A 17,264-nucleotide genomic window follows, 5' to 3' on the forward strand; every position below is an offset into this window, starting at 1 on the left:
TCAAATAAAAATTAAAAGAACCCTGTACTTTTAGGATTTAGCAATTATTTACTGTATACCAAAAATGTAATTGTTCAGGCCCACTGACCCTTCAGAAGTATATAGGGCAAATACTGTTGACTTAAAACCTTACAGTGCAAAATAATTTTGATTACTCTGTAAGTATGAGCACACAAGCTTTCAATGTATTCAGAATACAAGTGTTTTGTTTTCTACTACTCTTGGAGATGCACTACTCAGTCTACTTTGAGAGCGACAGTAAGTGTTAATGACAGTCCTTCTAATAAGAGACATTCACACATCACTGTTATTTCTTATTATTACACAAGACAGACACTAGAATCTCACTGAAAGATTACTGCTGGAAGGAAAAATGACCTCCCCACGCCCCACCTTAGACATCAAGGAAAAGCACTAAATCAATGGATGCCGGATAGATGGCAAAAGGGATTCTCTGAAGTCCCTTAGCAGGGGAATCTATATAGACCTAGGCTTCATAATTATCTAAAGCCTGAACCAGTGACAAGATAAAATAAATAACTAGTTTCTAACTTCCAAGAATTTATAAAAAGGAAAAAAAAATTCAAGAAAAGCTCGTGTCTATTCAAATAGTCTGAAAAAAACCTCACCATATCATGTAAGCATAAATGTTTAGAGATCACATGAGTTACAAAATGATCCTTTCACATGTATTTCTGCACTGGACTTCACGTTTAAAACATTCCAATGAAGGCTTTAAGGGGATTCAAATTTCCTTAGAACACATCCAAATAAAGAGTTTGCATAATATACTTCAGTCAGAACTGAAGAAGCTTCTTGAATGGGATTCTTCAAGGAAAAAGAAAGTCTAGTTGCCTTTTGAAAAAGCACCTTTCGGTCTATTTTGCTTATATTATAAATTCAGGTTCAATGTGCTAATCATATCAAAACAGCCTTACAGGTATATCTTTTTTGTTTGTAAATCTATTCCTATATACCAATCTTTACAAAGGGCAGTAAATAAAAAATAAACTTGGTATCCAACTCCCTTTATTTTATAAAAACAGTATCACAAACCTGTATTGATATTTTTTTAAATTTTGTTTACTTTATAATTGGAGTGGGTTATCTATTAGGATACCTTTTCATTTTAAACTCTGGGCCCAAATTTTTAGTTTTTCTCTTTTTTTTCCTTGGCCTGTTTTCTCCAGAAAAAAAAACAGTTGCTGGGTTATTCTCATGTCATTAGTTCAACCTTAAAATTAATCAGTTTCATTTTAAAGTTTATTTGGGTCGCTGACCAGTATAGAATAAAATACTCAATTAGCTGTTAAAAAAAGAGGAAAGCCAAATTTAAGATACAAGCTAAACAGTTATAACAAACTACTATTATTGCTATTTATAGCAGCATAAACTTTGTCTCTAAAGGTAAGAAATAGAGTGTTATCTGGCTTAACATCTGCAATATAAAACTCAGATTCCAGACAGACATTGTCAAAAAATAAAATTATTTATTTATACTAATTCACTGATATTCAAGGCTAGCCTCAAACAATGTTATCATTAAATACTCTTTTCTTGTTGAAAATAAAAGTTAAAACTTCAGATTCAGTGTATCAAAATAGTTTTCGACTGATTACATTTTGGGGGATGTGATGTTAATTACAGTAAGTCTCCTTTTTAAAATTCTAAACATGAAATTATTTTAAAATAAAATTATAATTTATCTCCCGCTAGGATCCCAATAGCTGAATAATATTGTTAAAAAATGGCACAGGTAAGAAAAAAAGGAAACACTCATATTTTTGGTTTAAGTATGGATTTCAATAACAGGTTTTGCCCCAATAATTGGACTTTATGCTTTAGCAGTTAAAAAATACCTGAGCAGGCAGATTTGCCTCATAAATTTAATGCACATCAATGGATTGCAAGAATATTAAGAAAAAAAATTATTAAAGGCCATGCAAGATTGAATTCAGCCCAACCCTACCTAGGCCTTTTATAATTAGCAACACTGTTTTCAGTATATATCAGGAATATTTCCATTCATGCATGTACATTGCTGTATTTTTTCAGTTTTTCAACAGTCTTCAGCCTTAAAAACCAAGTCTCTACTTTCATCGAATATTCTACCAAAGATATTCTCAAAAAGATGCAGAAAGGGGAAAACAAAGGATTATTACAGTGTACTGTAATTAAGATCTTTTTCTCCACAGAGATTTTTGTATGGCAGTATGGGCAGCACAGCAGAGCATTGGGGTGTGCATACACAGTGCTGTGTTGCCTTTGTTTTTTGTTTCTTGGATGAAGATCCAAGATAAAGTTGGGCTTTTGGAGTGGATTGGAGGGTGGGGGCAGTGTCAACCTTTTCTTAGAAGTTTTGATGTGCCAGGAAAAAGTCCACTATTTTATAAGGCCTTGTGTTACAGTATAAATCCCCCAAGAGAGCATGATAGCAATAGCTCTGTCTACTGTTGGCATTCACCTGGTATTCGTAGCCTGAATACTCTGGACTTCTATATACGAAAGCCTTTTAAGCTTCCATTTTGGAAAAGGTCACCCAATCTCTCTCTTACTTTGCAACTTTTCCAAATCCATGTTAAAGGAAAAGGCAAAGGTTTCCCCTGTCCAGTCTTGTCCAACTCTTATCTCTCTTTCTTAGGCAATGGAGCCAGCATTGTCTGAAGAGATTTTTGTGGTCATGTGGCCAACATGACTATATGGAATGGAATGGGATGCTCTTACCTTCCCACCAAAGTGGTACCTATTTATCTAGTCGCATTTGCATGCTTCATAATTCTAGATGGGCAGGAACCGAGGCAAGTAACAGGAGCTCACCCCATCATGCGGTGCTTGGTCTCAAATCCAGGTTGTGAGCTTTCCATCTGATAAGCTCAATGTCTTTAACCCCTGAGTTATCAAGGAATGTATAAAATTATTATAACTTGATTCGGCAGAACAATCCTACCTGAGTGTAAAACTTGTTAGGAATTGCATGATAAATTATTATAAAATTTCTGTTCCTGGCAAATCAGATTTCAGAATAGTCTAAGTTATTCTTAGATCATTTGACCAAGTCACCCAGGACTGTGTATTCTGATTGGCAACAGTTATCTATTATTTCAGATGGAGATCTTTCCCATTGGAAGTTGTATGTGCCTTGGATCAGTGTTGACATCTGGCAACTGCCTAGAGACAACTCCCTGCAGTTTTCTTGGGAAGATTTTAGAAGTATACCTGTTTGCCATTGCCTCCTTTCTAGGGCTTAGATAAAGGGACTGGACCAAAGTGGCTTTGTGCCTAAGGCGGAACTAGAACTCAGTCTCCTTGTTTCTAATCTGTACCTTAATCACTATACTACACTGGCTATCATTAGAATATATCTCAGATTAATACAAGAAAAAGAGACTTCACACTGACCCTCATTCCTTCTTTGGTGAACGGAAGCATTTTTTTATATAAAGAAGCAATGTAAGATTATTTATTAAGTATTGATTAAATCTATATGCCACCCATCTCACTATCGAAGCAACTCTGGGTGGCTATGTTTCTGTTTTATTAGCTTTTGCTTAAATTTAAGAAAATGTGTAAACCTGATTTTACTAAAATTTAAACCTCTACCAAAGCTCATACAACTGAGGATTTTGAGGGTTTAATTGAATGAAAAAAATAAGCCGATGATAACTATAATAAATAAACATTTTGGTGTATAATTTATAGATGTACAACCTTCTGCTCATTGCTTTTAAAAGGATAAAATATAGCAAATATTCATCATAGTGGAGCTTCATTTGGTTTTTTTTTTTCATATTATTTTCTACAGGCATACACCAATATAATTCTTTTTTCCCCAAATTGCTTATGCAGAATATTTGAGAACATAAGTAGTAACTGCACTTACCTCGGTCACTTACCATATTCCTTCATTTTTCCACAACTCTGCCTGCAAGCCAGCTGCTAACCAAGTTAATATGTGGTAAGCCTTCTACATCTGTTTTAACTTGCTTTGATAATTATTCTCTTTTTAAACTGAATTAATATTCAACACAAGAGTTACTGCATCTAATAATCATTCTGAAGCCTTGAAGGCTACAGTATGATTTAACTTTACCCAGATAAACTGACCTCTAACCTAATGGTGTTTTATAGAGCTTTACACTGCTAAGCTATGTGACTCATGGTTGATAACTTTGCCTTGTAGACATTAACACAAATCTGAGAGAACAGCTTACTTCCATGGTGCAGTTCTAATTTTTAAAGCTTGCTAGAAAAAAGGGTAAGGAAAAATCGCCTTCTTACCACTGCATGGTCAATACTGATCTCTTGGAAAAGAAACAGGATGCAAAAGTAACAGTTCAGCTCACATACAAGGTATTCCTTGAACGATGGCCACAGCTGAGCCCAAAATTTCTGTTGCAAAGCAAGACTGTTCTGAGTTTTGCCCCCATTTTGCGAACTTTCTTGCCACAGTTGTTAAGTGAATCCCTGCAGTTGTCAACTTAGTAACACAGTTGTTAAATGCATCTGGCTTCCCCATTGACTTTGCTTGTCAGAAGGGCACAAAAACTAAATACATGCCAGTTGCCAAGGATCAGAATTTGGGTCACATGACCATGGGGAAGCTACAATGGTCATTAAGTGTGAAAAATGGTCATAAGTCACTTTTTTAGTGCCATTGTAACTTTGAATAGTCACTATATGAATGGTTGTAAGTCAATGACTACCTGAATTGGGGAGCTTTTGGAGGGCCCAAGGGTGTAGTGTAACGAATTCAGACACCTAAATAATGTTAAAATGATATGATTAGATTTTAAGATGTCATCAAAGTACCATATTGCCTGTTTTTGTTGAAACAAATTAACTCAGCTTCCTGCTCGCAAATCCACCCTGCTCACGCACAGCCATTCTAACAGGTATCTTAAAAATAAAGTATTGTCTTGTTCCTCCAACACTGACTCAGTACAAGCTTCCTTTTCCACGTAGGAGTTACAGAATATAATCTTGGAGTTTTGAACATTTCATATGGAAAAAAGAAATGGCATTTTTTAAAAGCACTATGTAGAAACCAAATCCACTTATCAGGATACTAGTCTTTTCCTTCACCTTTTAAGCAACATTATTCAGGCCCTAAGAATTTATAATACACAAGCACACATGGCATTGTTTAAGAGAAAAATGTACATCTGTGAGCAGAAGGGATATATTGGAATCTAAAGTGTATGGGAAAGCACCTATCTAAGTTTTCACACAATGAAAAAAAGAATTATAATTTTACATGTAGACAACTGCCAACTGATTAAAGACTTGAAAGGTTACTAATAAAGTACCCCCTCTAACATGTTTATTAGTTTCCATCTGATTCAAGGTGCTGGTGATGACCTATAAAGCCCTAAATGGCATGGGTCTGGGTTATTTACGGGAGCACCTTTTGCCGGCGTTAACTTCCCATCGCCCTGTGCGCTCCCACAGAGAGGGCCTCCTCAGGGTGCCATCAGTCAGGGAATGTTGACTGGCGGCCCCCAGAGGGAGGGCATTCTCTGTGGGCGTGCCTGCCCTCTGGAATCAGCTTCCGGTTGAGCTCCGGATGGCTCCCGACCTTCGCTCGTTTCGCCACGACCTGAAGACTTGGCTATTTGAACTTGCCGGCCTGGACTGAGGGACTGGGATTTTAGATCTTAAATTTTAAAAATTTTAAATTTTAGAATGTGTTTATTGTTTAGGGCTATTTGATTTAATTTCATTTTAATTTTTATACATTATGTGTTGTTTATAGTGTTTTAATTGCCCTGTACACCGCCCCGAGTCCCTTTGGAGAGGGGCGGTATATAAATCCAAATAAACAAATAAATAAGCTCAGCTCATCCAAAACTGAGAGATATAATTGTAGAATTAGGATAAAAACAAAAGGTAAATATTATTAAGAATAAACCTGCCATCTGATCTTTATGGTGAAACTTGTACCCTTATTCTAAATGTACATTCCACTGGCTTCAGTTTCAGTTCTACTAAAAAATAAATTAAAAAAATCAGATGTGGAATATATAAAAGAACAAATACACAATAAAACCCAAGCTATATCAGTCTTAGTAAAATGTCATGGTTAAATACACATCAACATGCTTCCCCAACAGGTCAAAAGTCTGAAGAAGTGGGACCTATCCCTCTATATTATATTTTTGGAGATATGTTAGTGAGCTATGTACTTGATTTTTTAATCTCCTTTCATCCGGTGAACTGGAATCTTGGCATGATCATACAACTTCACCAACATGAAAAGTCCAGAGCATTGCTCCTTCTCTTAATTTGTCTTTCTAAATAATAAACTGATCAGAAATATTTTCTTTAAAACAAACAACAACAAAAAAGGCTTCCTAACTTGTAGCAAATGCTGCTCTACGTCTTACCCAGGAGCCACAAATCAAACACTTCTATCCACTTCTAATAGTAGACCATGCTGCAGGACTCAAAAAAGAGCAACAAGAAGGCTCTTCAACAAACTATGACGCTGGGGCAAGCAGACTTCACCAATAATTCTTATAAGTAAATAAAGTTTCCAAACTTGACTCCTGATAGTAATCTTTTTGGCAATCGTAGTGAAGTGGTTTACCATTTCCTCCTTCAGGATGTTTTTCCAGTGTGTGTAGTTTTTATGTCAAAATTACAATCCTGATATTTTCTGGCGATCCCTGATCTAAGAATGTATGCCCATGTCTTTATTTATTTATTGGACCTATCTGCTATTCCAATTACAGATGACTCTAAGTGGTCCAATAAAGTAGTTAAAAACTAAATATATAGCAAAATACCCTCAGCATTGCTAATTAATGTTGTCCCATGCAACACTCCTCTTTCTAGAAAGGGGGTAAAGAGGATATCTCTGACCCTGAATGCAGGCTGGAGAAGCTAAGGTTAAATTGCTTTTTGAAAACTCAAAAATCCACGTAGAATCTGAACTTTCATTCTAGAGAACAGGAACTATTCTGCAGATGATAGTCCTCAGGAAGAGATCAGGAGACCTCCTTCTCTTCCAAAACTTAACAGTGGGCAGAAACCATGCATATATTCAAATCCTAAGCTCGTGGTGGTGAACCTATGGCACGTGTGCCACAGGTGGCACCCAGAGCCCTATCTGTGGGCACGCGCGCCGTCACCCCAGTCCTAGGCCTTCAGTTGGGTTTTATAAAACCTTTTCGCTTTAGGCCTCTGCCGCCGTGTGCAAAAAAACCCCCGTTCAATCAATCAATCAATTTCAACTTCTCGCGGGGAAAAAAAAATCTCACAAAGTTGGAATGGATTGATTGAACTTTTTAGTCCCACCCAGTCTGCCAATACCACCGCAGCCATGCCCACCCAATGGACCATGCCCACCCAATTGGCCACACCCACCCAAGGCCCCCACCAACCCGGCACCCAACGATACATAAGTGGGTTTTGGGTTGCAGTTTGGGCACCTGGTCTCTATATAAGGTTCACTATCACTGTCCTAAGCCATGTAGGACAGTAACGTTAACAGCCAACACTTTGAATTGTGTCTGGAAACAAACTGGTAATCCGTAAGCAAATCAACTAGCACCCGTAACTGTCTAAGACACAGTTGCCTGGGTTGGTTGAAGTTTCTGCCTAGTTTTCATGGCAGCCCAATGAAAACTAGTTTGCCTGTGAGATGACAGGCATGTGGGACAGTGAACAGCCTCCTGCTCCATTGGTTGCAAGAGGATGGAGAGTTCGAAGGCTCTCCTGGGCAGAAGATGTCAGTCCAGGACGACCCACCGATTATGAACTGATTCTGCCTGGGAAGCATGAACTCTTTTAGAATTAAAAAATATACTAATCAAGTCTGCCCACACTCATATTTTTTTAGATCAGTCAAGATCAGCTCCTCCACTAATTCCTTCCTTGGTAGTGTTCCTGTTTTATACATAGCTTTCATGTAAACAGGAATCGGAGTCATTGAGTGAGAAACCTCAGAAATCTCCATTCTCGAGTGGCAGACGTTTGAACAATATATTACTGCTCTTTTTTAAAAAAGATATTGAATGCATCTAGTCCCTGTCATTTCAAACATAACCCTAAACTGTATCTAATAAAGTCGTCTTCTTTTCAGTAAAGCACATAGATTGCATTCAGATGATGTCTGCTTAGGTAATTGTACTTCAGATGTGATTGTGCCAGAAGTTCATTTTCTGAATTTAGGCTTGCAAACGTAGCTTATTTATAAATTTCCGTGTCATCCCAAATATGACACAATGGTTTATTCTTGCCAGAATAAGCTAGAAGGAGAACCAGTGTTTTATTTTAAGCTTTTTCTGAATTATTCTGGTTGGAAGAAACTCTGCACTCTATTTGGGTGACAAGGTAACTTAAAAGTAAGTCAAGGGCACTTGTGGCTAAAACATAGTTGACCAGATTGTCCAAATTGAACCATCTTAGAGCTCAGGCTACAAACTAAGCTGTAGATAATCTAAAACAGAAGTCTCCAATCTCTACCATGGTACATGCATTACAGCAAAGCATGCAAGCTTAGAGAGATGCTTATTTCTGAAACATTAAACCATAGTTTTACATTACCTCCAAACACAGTGATTATTTAAACACAGGATGTTATTGTTTTGCAATCACTATGTTCTTTTTAAATATAATATGCAATTATAGATAATAATTTGATTATTCTACCTTCATTTGAGCATTCGGGTTTGTACGTTTGTACCTGAAGATAATTTCAAAAATGCCAATTCACAATTTTATTTATTTATTTTATTTATTTTAATTCCATTTATATCCCGCCCTTCTCCGAAGACTCAGGGCGGCTTACAAGCTTAGCAGTAGCCTTCATTCTATGTATATGCCTGCTTATTAGGGCTTTCATACACACCCCAAGCGGCATTATTACAAAGTCAGCTTAATTGCCCCCAACAATCTGGGTCCTCATTTTACCTACCTCGGAAGGATGGAAGGCTGAGTCAACCTTGAGCCTGGTGGGATGCGAACCTGCACTAATTGCAGGCAGCTGGTGTTACTTAAGGAGGCATTAGCCCACTGCTCCAATTTGGCTAAAGTTGGTGCTTTTCAATTTAGTGCACAGTATTGCGGGATTTTAACAATGTAGGCTTATGCATATCTATTCAGAAGACCAGTGAGACTTATTTTCAGGTAACTATATACACAAATGCATCCTAAATCTTTCTTGCATACTTGCATACTTAAATAAGGGTGATCAGTTTCCAGCCACCACATTTATGCTTAAGCATAAGTAACCAGGATATTCAAATGGAATACAATTATGGCATAATCCATATCTCAGACAATAGCCAATAAATGTTGTTCGTTACTTTCCCTGATATAGAAGTAAGCTATTCCGAAAAATCTAGCAAAAAATAGCAAAAGTGAATAATCTTCAAAAATGGATTTATCATAAGGACAGTGTTTTGTTAATTCCTCTATTTTAAACATTTGTTTTCAATTCAAGTGGGAGGGCCAGGAATTGTACTAATTTCAGAATGAAACATTGAAATCCTAAAAGTGTTTGTAAGTCATATTATAGCTCTTGCTATGCAGTAAAGATGTACAAGAGAAATGTTTTGGCAAATTTTTCAAGCTGCAGGTAGTCCTTGACTTACGACAGTTCATTTACTGACCATTCAAAATGACAATGGCACTGGAAAAAAGTGAGCTATGACCATTTTTCACACTTACAATCGTTAGAGCATCTCCATGGACAAGTGATCAAAATTCAGACACTTGGCAACTGACTCATATTTGTGACAATTGCAGTGTCCTGGGGTCACGGGGTCACCCTTTGTGATCTTCTGACAAGAAAAGTCAGTGGAAATCAGATTCTCTGAATAACCACGAATGAAGGTGTGTAATCCCAGAATAATGTTGCAGGATCCAATCTGAGTCGGTCACCCCGGACCAACGGTTTTGTCTTCCAAGCTTCCTGACTCGTGCTGGAGCCCATCTGCTAGAGAAGGGGTGTCAAACTCAATTTCATTGAGGGCCGCATCAGCATTGCGGTTGCCATCAGGGGGCCGGGTGGGTATGGCCAGGGTGGGTGTGGCCTACTGGGTGGGCGTGGCTAGTGCGCGTATGGCCTACTGGGTGGGCATGGCCAGCTCTACATCGTTCGCATCAAGGGTGCCTATGGGGGCCTGGGCAGGAGTGGGACAGATCTGAGAGTCTCTGGCAGAAGAAGGGTCTCTGGGCCAGGGCCAAGGCAGTGGGGGCCATTCCCTCACTGTTTCCAGGATGGCTTCGCGGGCCGCATGAAACCACTTCGCGGGCTAGATCTGGCCCCCGGGCCTTGTGTTTGACATGTTTGTGCTAGAGAGAAGTTCCCTGAAAATGGGCTCCAGCACAAATCCGAAAGTTCTGAAGAGAAAAACTCTGGTCCCGGGTGACTGACCCAGATTGGATCCTGCAACTTAACAACCACGTTACTAACTCAACAACTCCAGTGATTCAGTTAACCACTACGGCAAGAAAGGTCGTAAAATGATGCAAAAATCACTCAACAATTGTCTCACTTGGCAACAGAAACATTGGACTCAATTATGGTCGTAAGTCGAGGACTACCTGTACTCAGGAAAAATCACATTTCGGTAACAGTATTTTCCCTCAATTCCAGTAACATACAACATACCTAACACATTACAAGGGAGACAATGAACACAAGGAATGATGCCTCGTTTTGGTTTTTGAATCCTGGGGCCCTCTACCTGTTCGCAAACAGGCCTCCTACCTGAAGGATGTAACCTCGAACATAGTCGCGAAGAGTCCACCCCAAGCCATGAAGGATGTGCAGCACTTCTTCCTGTTTCAAGACGCTGAACAGTCGGTCAAGCAGAATCTTCAGTCTCACCGGCACAGCCTGAGTACCGTATAGCATCAAGCTGCTGATGTCGAACACAACATTGGATTGTACAATCTCCACTTGAGTTGGATGGTACAAATGCTGAGTGCTAAGCTTGTCCAAAGCTGAAAGAAGGAACAAGGACAGAAAGTGGTGAAATGAGAACAGTACATTAAATTCAATCTGTTATTAACCTACACCAGGGGAAGGCAACCTTGGCTCTTTTATGACTCGTGGACTTCAACTCCCAGAATTCCTGAGCCAGCCATGCTGAGGGGAAAGGGAGAGGTTTCCAAGCTGAGCCATGCTGGCTCAAGATTTCTGGGAGCTGAAGTCCACGAGTCATAAAAGAGTCAAGGTTGCCTATCCCTGACCTACACTGTTCAAACTACAGCTGTAGGTTACATTAAAAGAGCATAATAAGTTAAGTTAAGTTAAGACGCGCTAAGAGGCCCCTGATAAGATTCTTAGCCGGTTATTTTAAGAGGTTAGGGAGGGGGAGGAAGGGGAGGGTGGGGAAGGAATCTGTAACCGGCACTCAGTCTGGACCTGTTAGAGGTCCCGACGGGATGGGGTCGGGGGAGGTGGCTGCTGGCGCTGGGAATGTGGGGGTGGGGCGTCGAATCCCCACGGCGATAGGGTATGGCAGCAGGTGTTTGCGCGGAGGGCCATATCAACATCTGGGATCGCGCCCCCGCTATCTCCGAGCGGTGGCGCGCTCCGACCCTCCGGTTAGCACCCTCCTACCCGGGGATGAGGGTGATCAGGCCCCTGAGCTCAGGTTGGTCTATTTTAACGCTAGATCCGTAGTTAACAAAGCTCCCCTCATCCGTGATCTGATCGAGGAGGAATGTGCGGATCTAGCGTGCATCACGGAAACTTGGTTGGGTTCGGAGGGAGGGGTGCCTCTCACCGAGTTATGCCCGCCAGGTTTCCGGGTGCTGCACCAGCCACGGGCTCAGGGCAGGGGTGGTGGGGTGGCAGTGGTTATTCGGGAGACTTTGTGTCCCCGGGAGGCCACCATTGTCCAGATGGCCGGGAGTGAATCCCTCCTCTTGAGATGTGGTCCTCGGGTTCAGTTGGGCTTGTTGCTCACATACCTGGCGCCCAGCTGTGTGGCAACAGCCCTGCCTGAGCTGCTCGACACCCTCTCAGGGTTGGCGGTGGAGTTCCCCAGGCTTATTGTCCTGGGTGACTTCAACCTGCCATCACTGGGGGGGTCGTCGGAGTTAGCTCGGGAGTTCATGGCTTCCATGACAGCCATGGGCCTGACCCAGGTTATTGAGGGCCCTACTCACGAGGGGGATCATACTCTCGACCTGGTGTTCCTGTCTGGACAGTGGTTGGATGATCTGGGAGGGGGTTCTCCGTCCATCACCCCTCTGTCATGGTCAGATCATCACCTCCTGAGGCTGGTTTTCCGTCATGCCATCCCCCGCCGCTGGGCGGCGGAACCGACCAGGTGGTTCCGCCCCAGGCGCCTAATGGACCCGGATCGGTTCCAGAGGGCGCTTGGGCCGATACCTATCACCCTTACCCACAGCCCAGTCGATGCTCTGGTGGAGGCCTGGGAAACGGCTGCCACCAGGGCACTCGACTGTGTTGTACCCATGCGACCTCTGACTCGGCGCAGATCCCGTTGGGCTCCATGGTTCTCTGTGGAGCTCCGGGAGATGAAGCGTCGGAGACGAGGTCTAGAGAGCGGTTGGAGATCCAGCCGATCCGAATCCGACCGATTGCAGTTAAGAACCTTCATAAGGTCTTATCTTGCGGCGATAAGGACGGCGAAGTCTAACTACTTTGCCGCCCTTGTCGCGTCCGCAGATAATCGCCCGGCCGCCCTGTTTAGGGTGACTCGCTCCCTCCTTAACCAGGAGGTGAGGGAGGATCCCTTGCAGGGACGAGCCGAGGAGTTTAGTCATCATCTGACGGACAAAATCGCTCGGATCCGGACCGGCTTGGACTCTGACTGGGCAGAGTCTGATGTGGAGGAATCAGGCGGTCTTGAGCACGTTATCTGGACTGAGTTCGACCCTGTTTCCCCTGATGATGTGGACAGGATCATGGGGAGACTGAGCTCCACCACCTGTTTGTTGGATCCGTGCCCCTCCTGGCTTGCTTATGCGGCTCGGGAGGGAACACGAGGCTGGTTCCATGCAGTGATAACTGCTTCTTTGAAGGAGGGTGTCTTCCCTGCCGCCTTGAAGGAGGCGGTGGTGAGACCCCTCCTCAAGAAGCCTGCTTTGGACCCGGCTGTTTTAAACAACTATCGTCCAGTCTCCAACCTTCGCTTCCTGGCGAAGGTTGTTGAGAGTGTGGTGGCGCATCAGCTCCCTCTGTTCCTGGAGGAAACTGATTATCTGGACCTGTACCAATCGGGCTTCAGGCCCGGACACAGCACGGAGACGGCATTGGTCGCGCTGGTGAATGATCTCTGGAGGGCTAGGGACAGGGGTTGCTCCTCTGTCCTGGTCCTATTAGATCTCTCAGCGGCTTTCGATACCATCGACCATGGTATCCTGCTGCGGCGTCTCAGGGGGTTGGGAGTGGGAGGCACCGTCCTACGGTGGTTCTCCTCCTACCTCCAGGGCCGCTCGCAGTCGGTGTTGACAGGAGGGCAGAGATCCGCCCCGAGGTCTCTCATTTGTGGAGTCCCTCAGGGGTCGGTTCTCTCGCCCCTCCTGTTCAACATCTACATGAAGCCGCTGGGCGAGATCATTCGTGGTTTTGGGGTGGGGTATCACCAGTACGCTGATGATACCCAACTTTTTCTTTCCACCCCGAACCAACCCAGTGATGCCCTCTCCGTGATGTCCCGGTGCCTGGAGGCGGTCCAGGTCTGGATGGGGAGAAACAGGCTTCGTCTCAATCCCGCCAAGACTGAGTGGCTGTGCATATCGGCGTCTCGGGTTAACCAAGTTATTCCACCTCTAATGATGGGGGGTGAGGTGTTACCCCCCGTTGATAGGGCTCGCAACTTGGGCGTCCTCCTGGATTCACGGCTCAATTTTGAAGATCACATAGGAGCCGTGACCAGGGGGGCTTTTGCACAGGTTCGCCTGGTGCGCCAGTTGCGTCCCTATCTGGACCGAGACGCCCTACGCACAGTCACTCATGCGCTTGTGACCTCCCGTTTGGACTACTGTAACGCTCTCTACATGGGGCTGCCCTTGAAGACCACTCGGAGGCTTCAACTGGTGCAGAATGCGGCCGCGCGAGTTGTAATGGGGGTTTCCCGATACTCCCATGTAACACCTCTACTCCGCGAGCTGCATTGGCTTCCGGTTGCCCTCCGGGTGAAATTCAAGGTGCTGGTTATCACCTATAAAGCCCTACATGGCCTGGGTCCGGGTTATTTGAGGGAACACCTGCTGCCGGCATCAAACGCCCTTCGCCCAGTGCGCTCCCACAGGGAGGGTCTGCTCAGGGTTCCGCCGGTGAGAGATTGCCGGCGGGTGACACCCAGGGATAGGGCCTTCTCAGTGGGAGCGCCTGCCCTCTGGAACCAGCTGCCAGTAGAGCTGAGAACTGCCCCCGACCTTCGATCATTCCGCCGGGGCCTGAAGACCTGGCTCTTTGAGCTCTCGGGCCCAGACTGAGGAGGAATTTTTAATTTGGGGTTCTTTTTAACTGACTACAGGGTTAATTTAATATTTTTTAATTTGGTTCTTAATTTTTGTATTTTGGATTTTTAATTCCCTGTAAACCGCCCTGAGTCCTCAGGGAATAGGGCGGTATATAAATATAACTAAATAAATAAATAAATAAATAAATAATACATTATAACAACTGAAGATGAGGTGCACAAATTACACATTTAAGGGCACTGATAGAAATACCTGTCCAATACTGATTCTGTTGATCTCTCAGAATAGCTAATAGCTCTTCTATCCATGTCAAGGAAAAAGTTATTTAGAGAAACAGATACATACCCAATTATCCATCACACATGTACAAGTATGTAACAGAGTAACAGAGTTGTGTTATGTGTGGTAGATAATTGGGTATGTAAATTTACTATCTGTTTCTCTAAATAGTTTTATCCTTAACATGGGCAGAAGAGGGGAAAATATCTATTTGTACAATGTACACTGTTGAGAGACAGCCATGTAAATGACACAATGTCAGCTTTTAACTTTCACTTCACATTTTGCTGTTTGGAAGTACATTTTTTAATATGTAAAGACTTCACCCAATAATCTCACTGGCTCCCTTCTCCCTTTTTCATTCAAATAACTTCAAAATCAGTTCAACTGTTTCTTGTTTTTTATTCTGAAAGACGAAAGAATTATGGATGAGGCGTAACGTTTAACAAAATGGACTTCTTTATTGCACCCTTTTTTTTAAAAAAATACAATTTTGTCAGCTTGAAACATTCTCTTGCAGGGAGTCCTCTTCTTCCTTATGTGTTTTGGTATCTTCTTTGCTGGGTGGTCACTGGAGAGCTCATGTTGTCTTGATAAATTGCTTTCTTCTATCCCAGTATATATGCCCTTATCATTTCCCTACTGGCTACGTTCAGCGCACTAACCCCCTGGGACACTTTGTCAAAGAATTCTGGTTTCCTCATATTTCATTTCTTGCTCCTGATTTGTCTGATCTTTCCTAGGTTAGCTGCTTAGTCAACCTTGAATAAATAGGTTTTTTAAAATTAATTTAAAGTTCACAAAAGATAAGGGATTGGCAAGCTTGGGGACTGAAGTTCTCTGTCTGTTCACAGAGTACAGTATTCACTCTGCAGAAATACGAAAGGAGGTATCAATACACATACCATTAATTGTTTGATTTACTTCCAACTCCCCCACTAACATGTCAAGGAGAGTACCGTGCTTTCAGTGTAATTGTGGAATTGCTACAACATTAAAAACTATATATCCTTGCAGTAACTCACTATATTTAAGCAGCTTGACCACCTAATTAAAAAAAATATGTAGGAACGTATGCAGATAAAATCAAACAATTTTCCAATTATTGTTGGAAAAAGCCCTGTTCCTTTTTCAGTTCATTTTAACTTGACACCATCAACCATGGTATCCTTCTGGAGCAGCTTTAGGGGTTGGGAGTGGGGGACTTTGCGCTATCCTGGTTCACTTCCACTGATTAGTTGTTCTGTCGGGATATTTCTCCTTAATTCTAGGTTACTTCTCTCCTTGATTAGTTTCCATCCATTGCTTCTTGTCCTGCCTTCAGTTGCTTTGGAGAATAGCTTCTTTGTGGTAACGCCTGAGATATTGGAACACTGTTATCATGTCACCCCTTGTCCTTCTTTTCATTAAACTAGACATACCCAATTCCAGCAACCGTTATTTTTATGTTTTAGCCTCCAGTCCCCTGATCATCTTTGTTGCTCTTTTCTACACTCTTTCTAGAGTTTCAACATCTTTTTTATATCATGGTGACCAAAACTGGATGCACTATTCCAAGTGTGCTCTTACCAAGGCATTATAAAGTGGTATTAGCACTTCATGTGATCTTGATTTTATCCCTCTATTAATGTAGTTTAGAACTGCGTTGCTGGCTTTTTTTGGCACTGCAACACACTGCTGGCTCATATTTAAGTGGATGTCCACTAGGACTCCATGATCCCTCTCATGGTTACTACTATTGAGCCAGGTACATCTCTATTATAACTGTGCATTGGTTTTTTCTTGTCTAAATGTAGAATTTCATAGATAGTGCCCAATGTTCAAGTCTGTCAAGATCCTTCTGTATTTTAAGCTATCTTCCTGAGTGTTGGCTATTCCTGCCAGCTTGGTGTAGTCTGCAAATTTGGTGAGTTCCCCATATATCCCCTAATCCATATCATTGATAAAGATGTTGAAGAATACTGGGCCTAAAACAGAGCCTTGCAATACCCCACTGCATGCTTCCCTCTATGTAGATACAGTTCCACTGAGGACTACACATTGAATGCAGTTGGTCAGCCAGTTACAAAACCATCTGGTAGTAATGCTGTCTAATCCACATTTTTCTGTCTTATCAAGTAGTAAATTATATCCACAGCATTCCTCTGGTCCATTAAATTTGTCACTTTGTCAAAGAATGCAATAAGATTTGTCTGGCATGATCTCTTTTGATAAACCCATGTTGGCTTTTGGTTATGACTTTGTTTGCCTCTAGGCGTTCACTCATTCGTGGCTTGATTATCTTTTCCAGATACAGCATTACTATTTTTATGCTTTATTTTGAGAGTAGAATTTGTACTATTTAGTATAATTCTCTTAAGAGGAAAGAAGCTGGTAGCCACCAAGTAAATAGTAATTTAATCAAGAAGGGATTAATTTAAAAAATGGTAACTCAGCCAATTCTGAATTGATCTTTACTCCTCTTCAAGACTTTTGCCTTGAGGATAATCCCAAATTTAACCCTCCTAGACAGACACCCAAGTTTTGGAAGTGGACAAGGACTTGCATATCTACAGAACTGATAATAATAA

The 17,264-nt window shown here is 42.0% G+C and overlaps 1 protein-coding gene across 1 annotated transcript in view; it reads right to left on the reverse strand.

Moving 5' to 3' along the window:
- BNC2 (basonuclin zinc finger protein 2) overlaps positions 1–17,264 on the reverse strand; it is a gene marked incomplete at its 5' end in the record, with an annotated part of 307,089 nt that overhangs the window by 111,926 nt on the left and 177,899 nt on the right. The window contains one exon of the mRNA XM_081321218.1: positions 10,718–10,953. Coding sequence (XP_081177344.1) covers positions 10,718–10,953 — 236 coding nt within the window. The remainder of the gene's footprint in view (positions 1–10,717; positions 10,954–17,264) is intronic.

Source organism: Vipera berus (genome assembly GCF_964194415.1).
Source record: "Vipera berus genome assembly, chromosome: 2".
NCBI classification, from domain to species: domain Eukaryota; kingdom Metazoa; phylum Chordata; class Lepidosauria; order Squamata; family Viperidae; genus Vipera; species Vipera berus.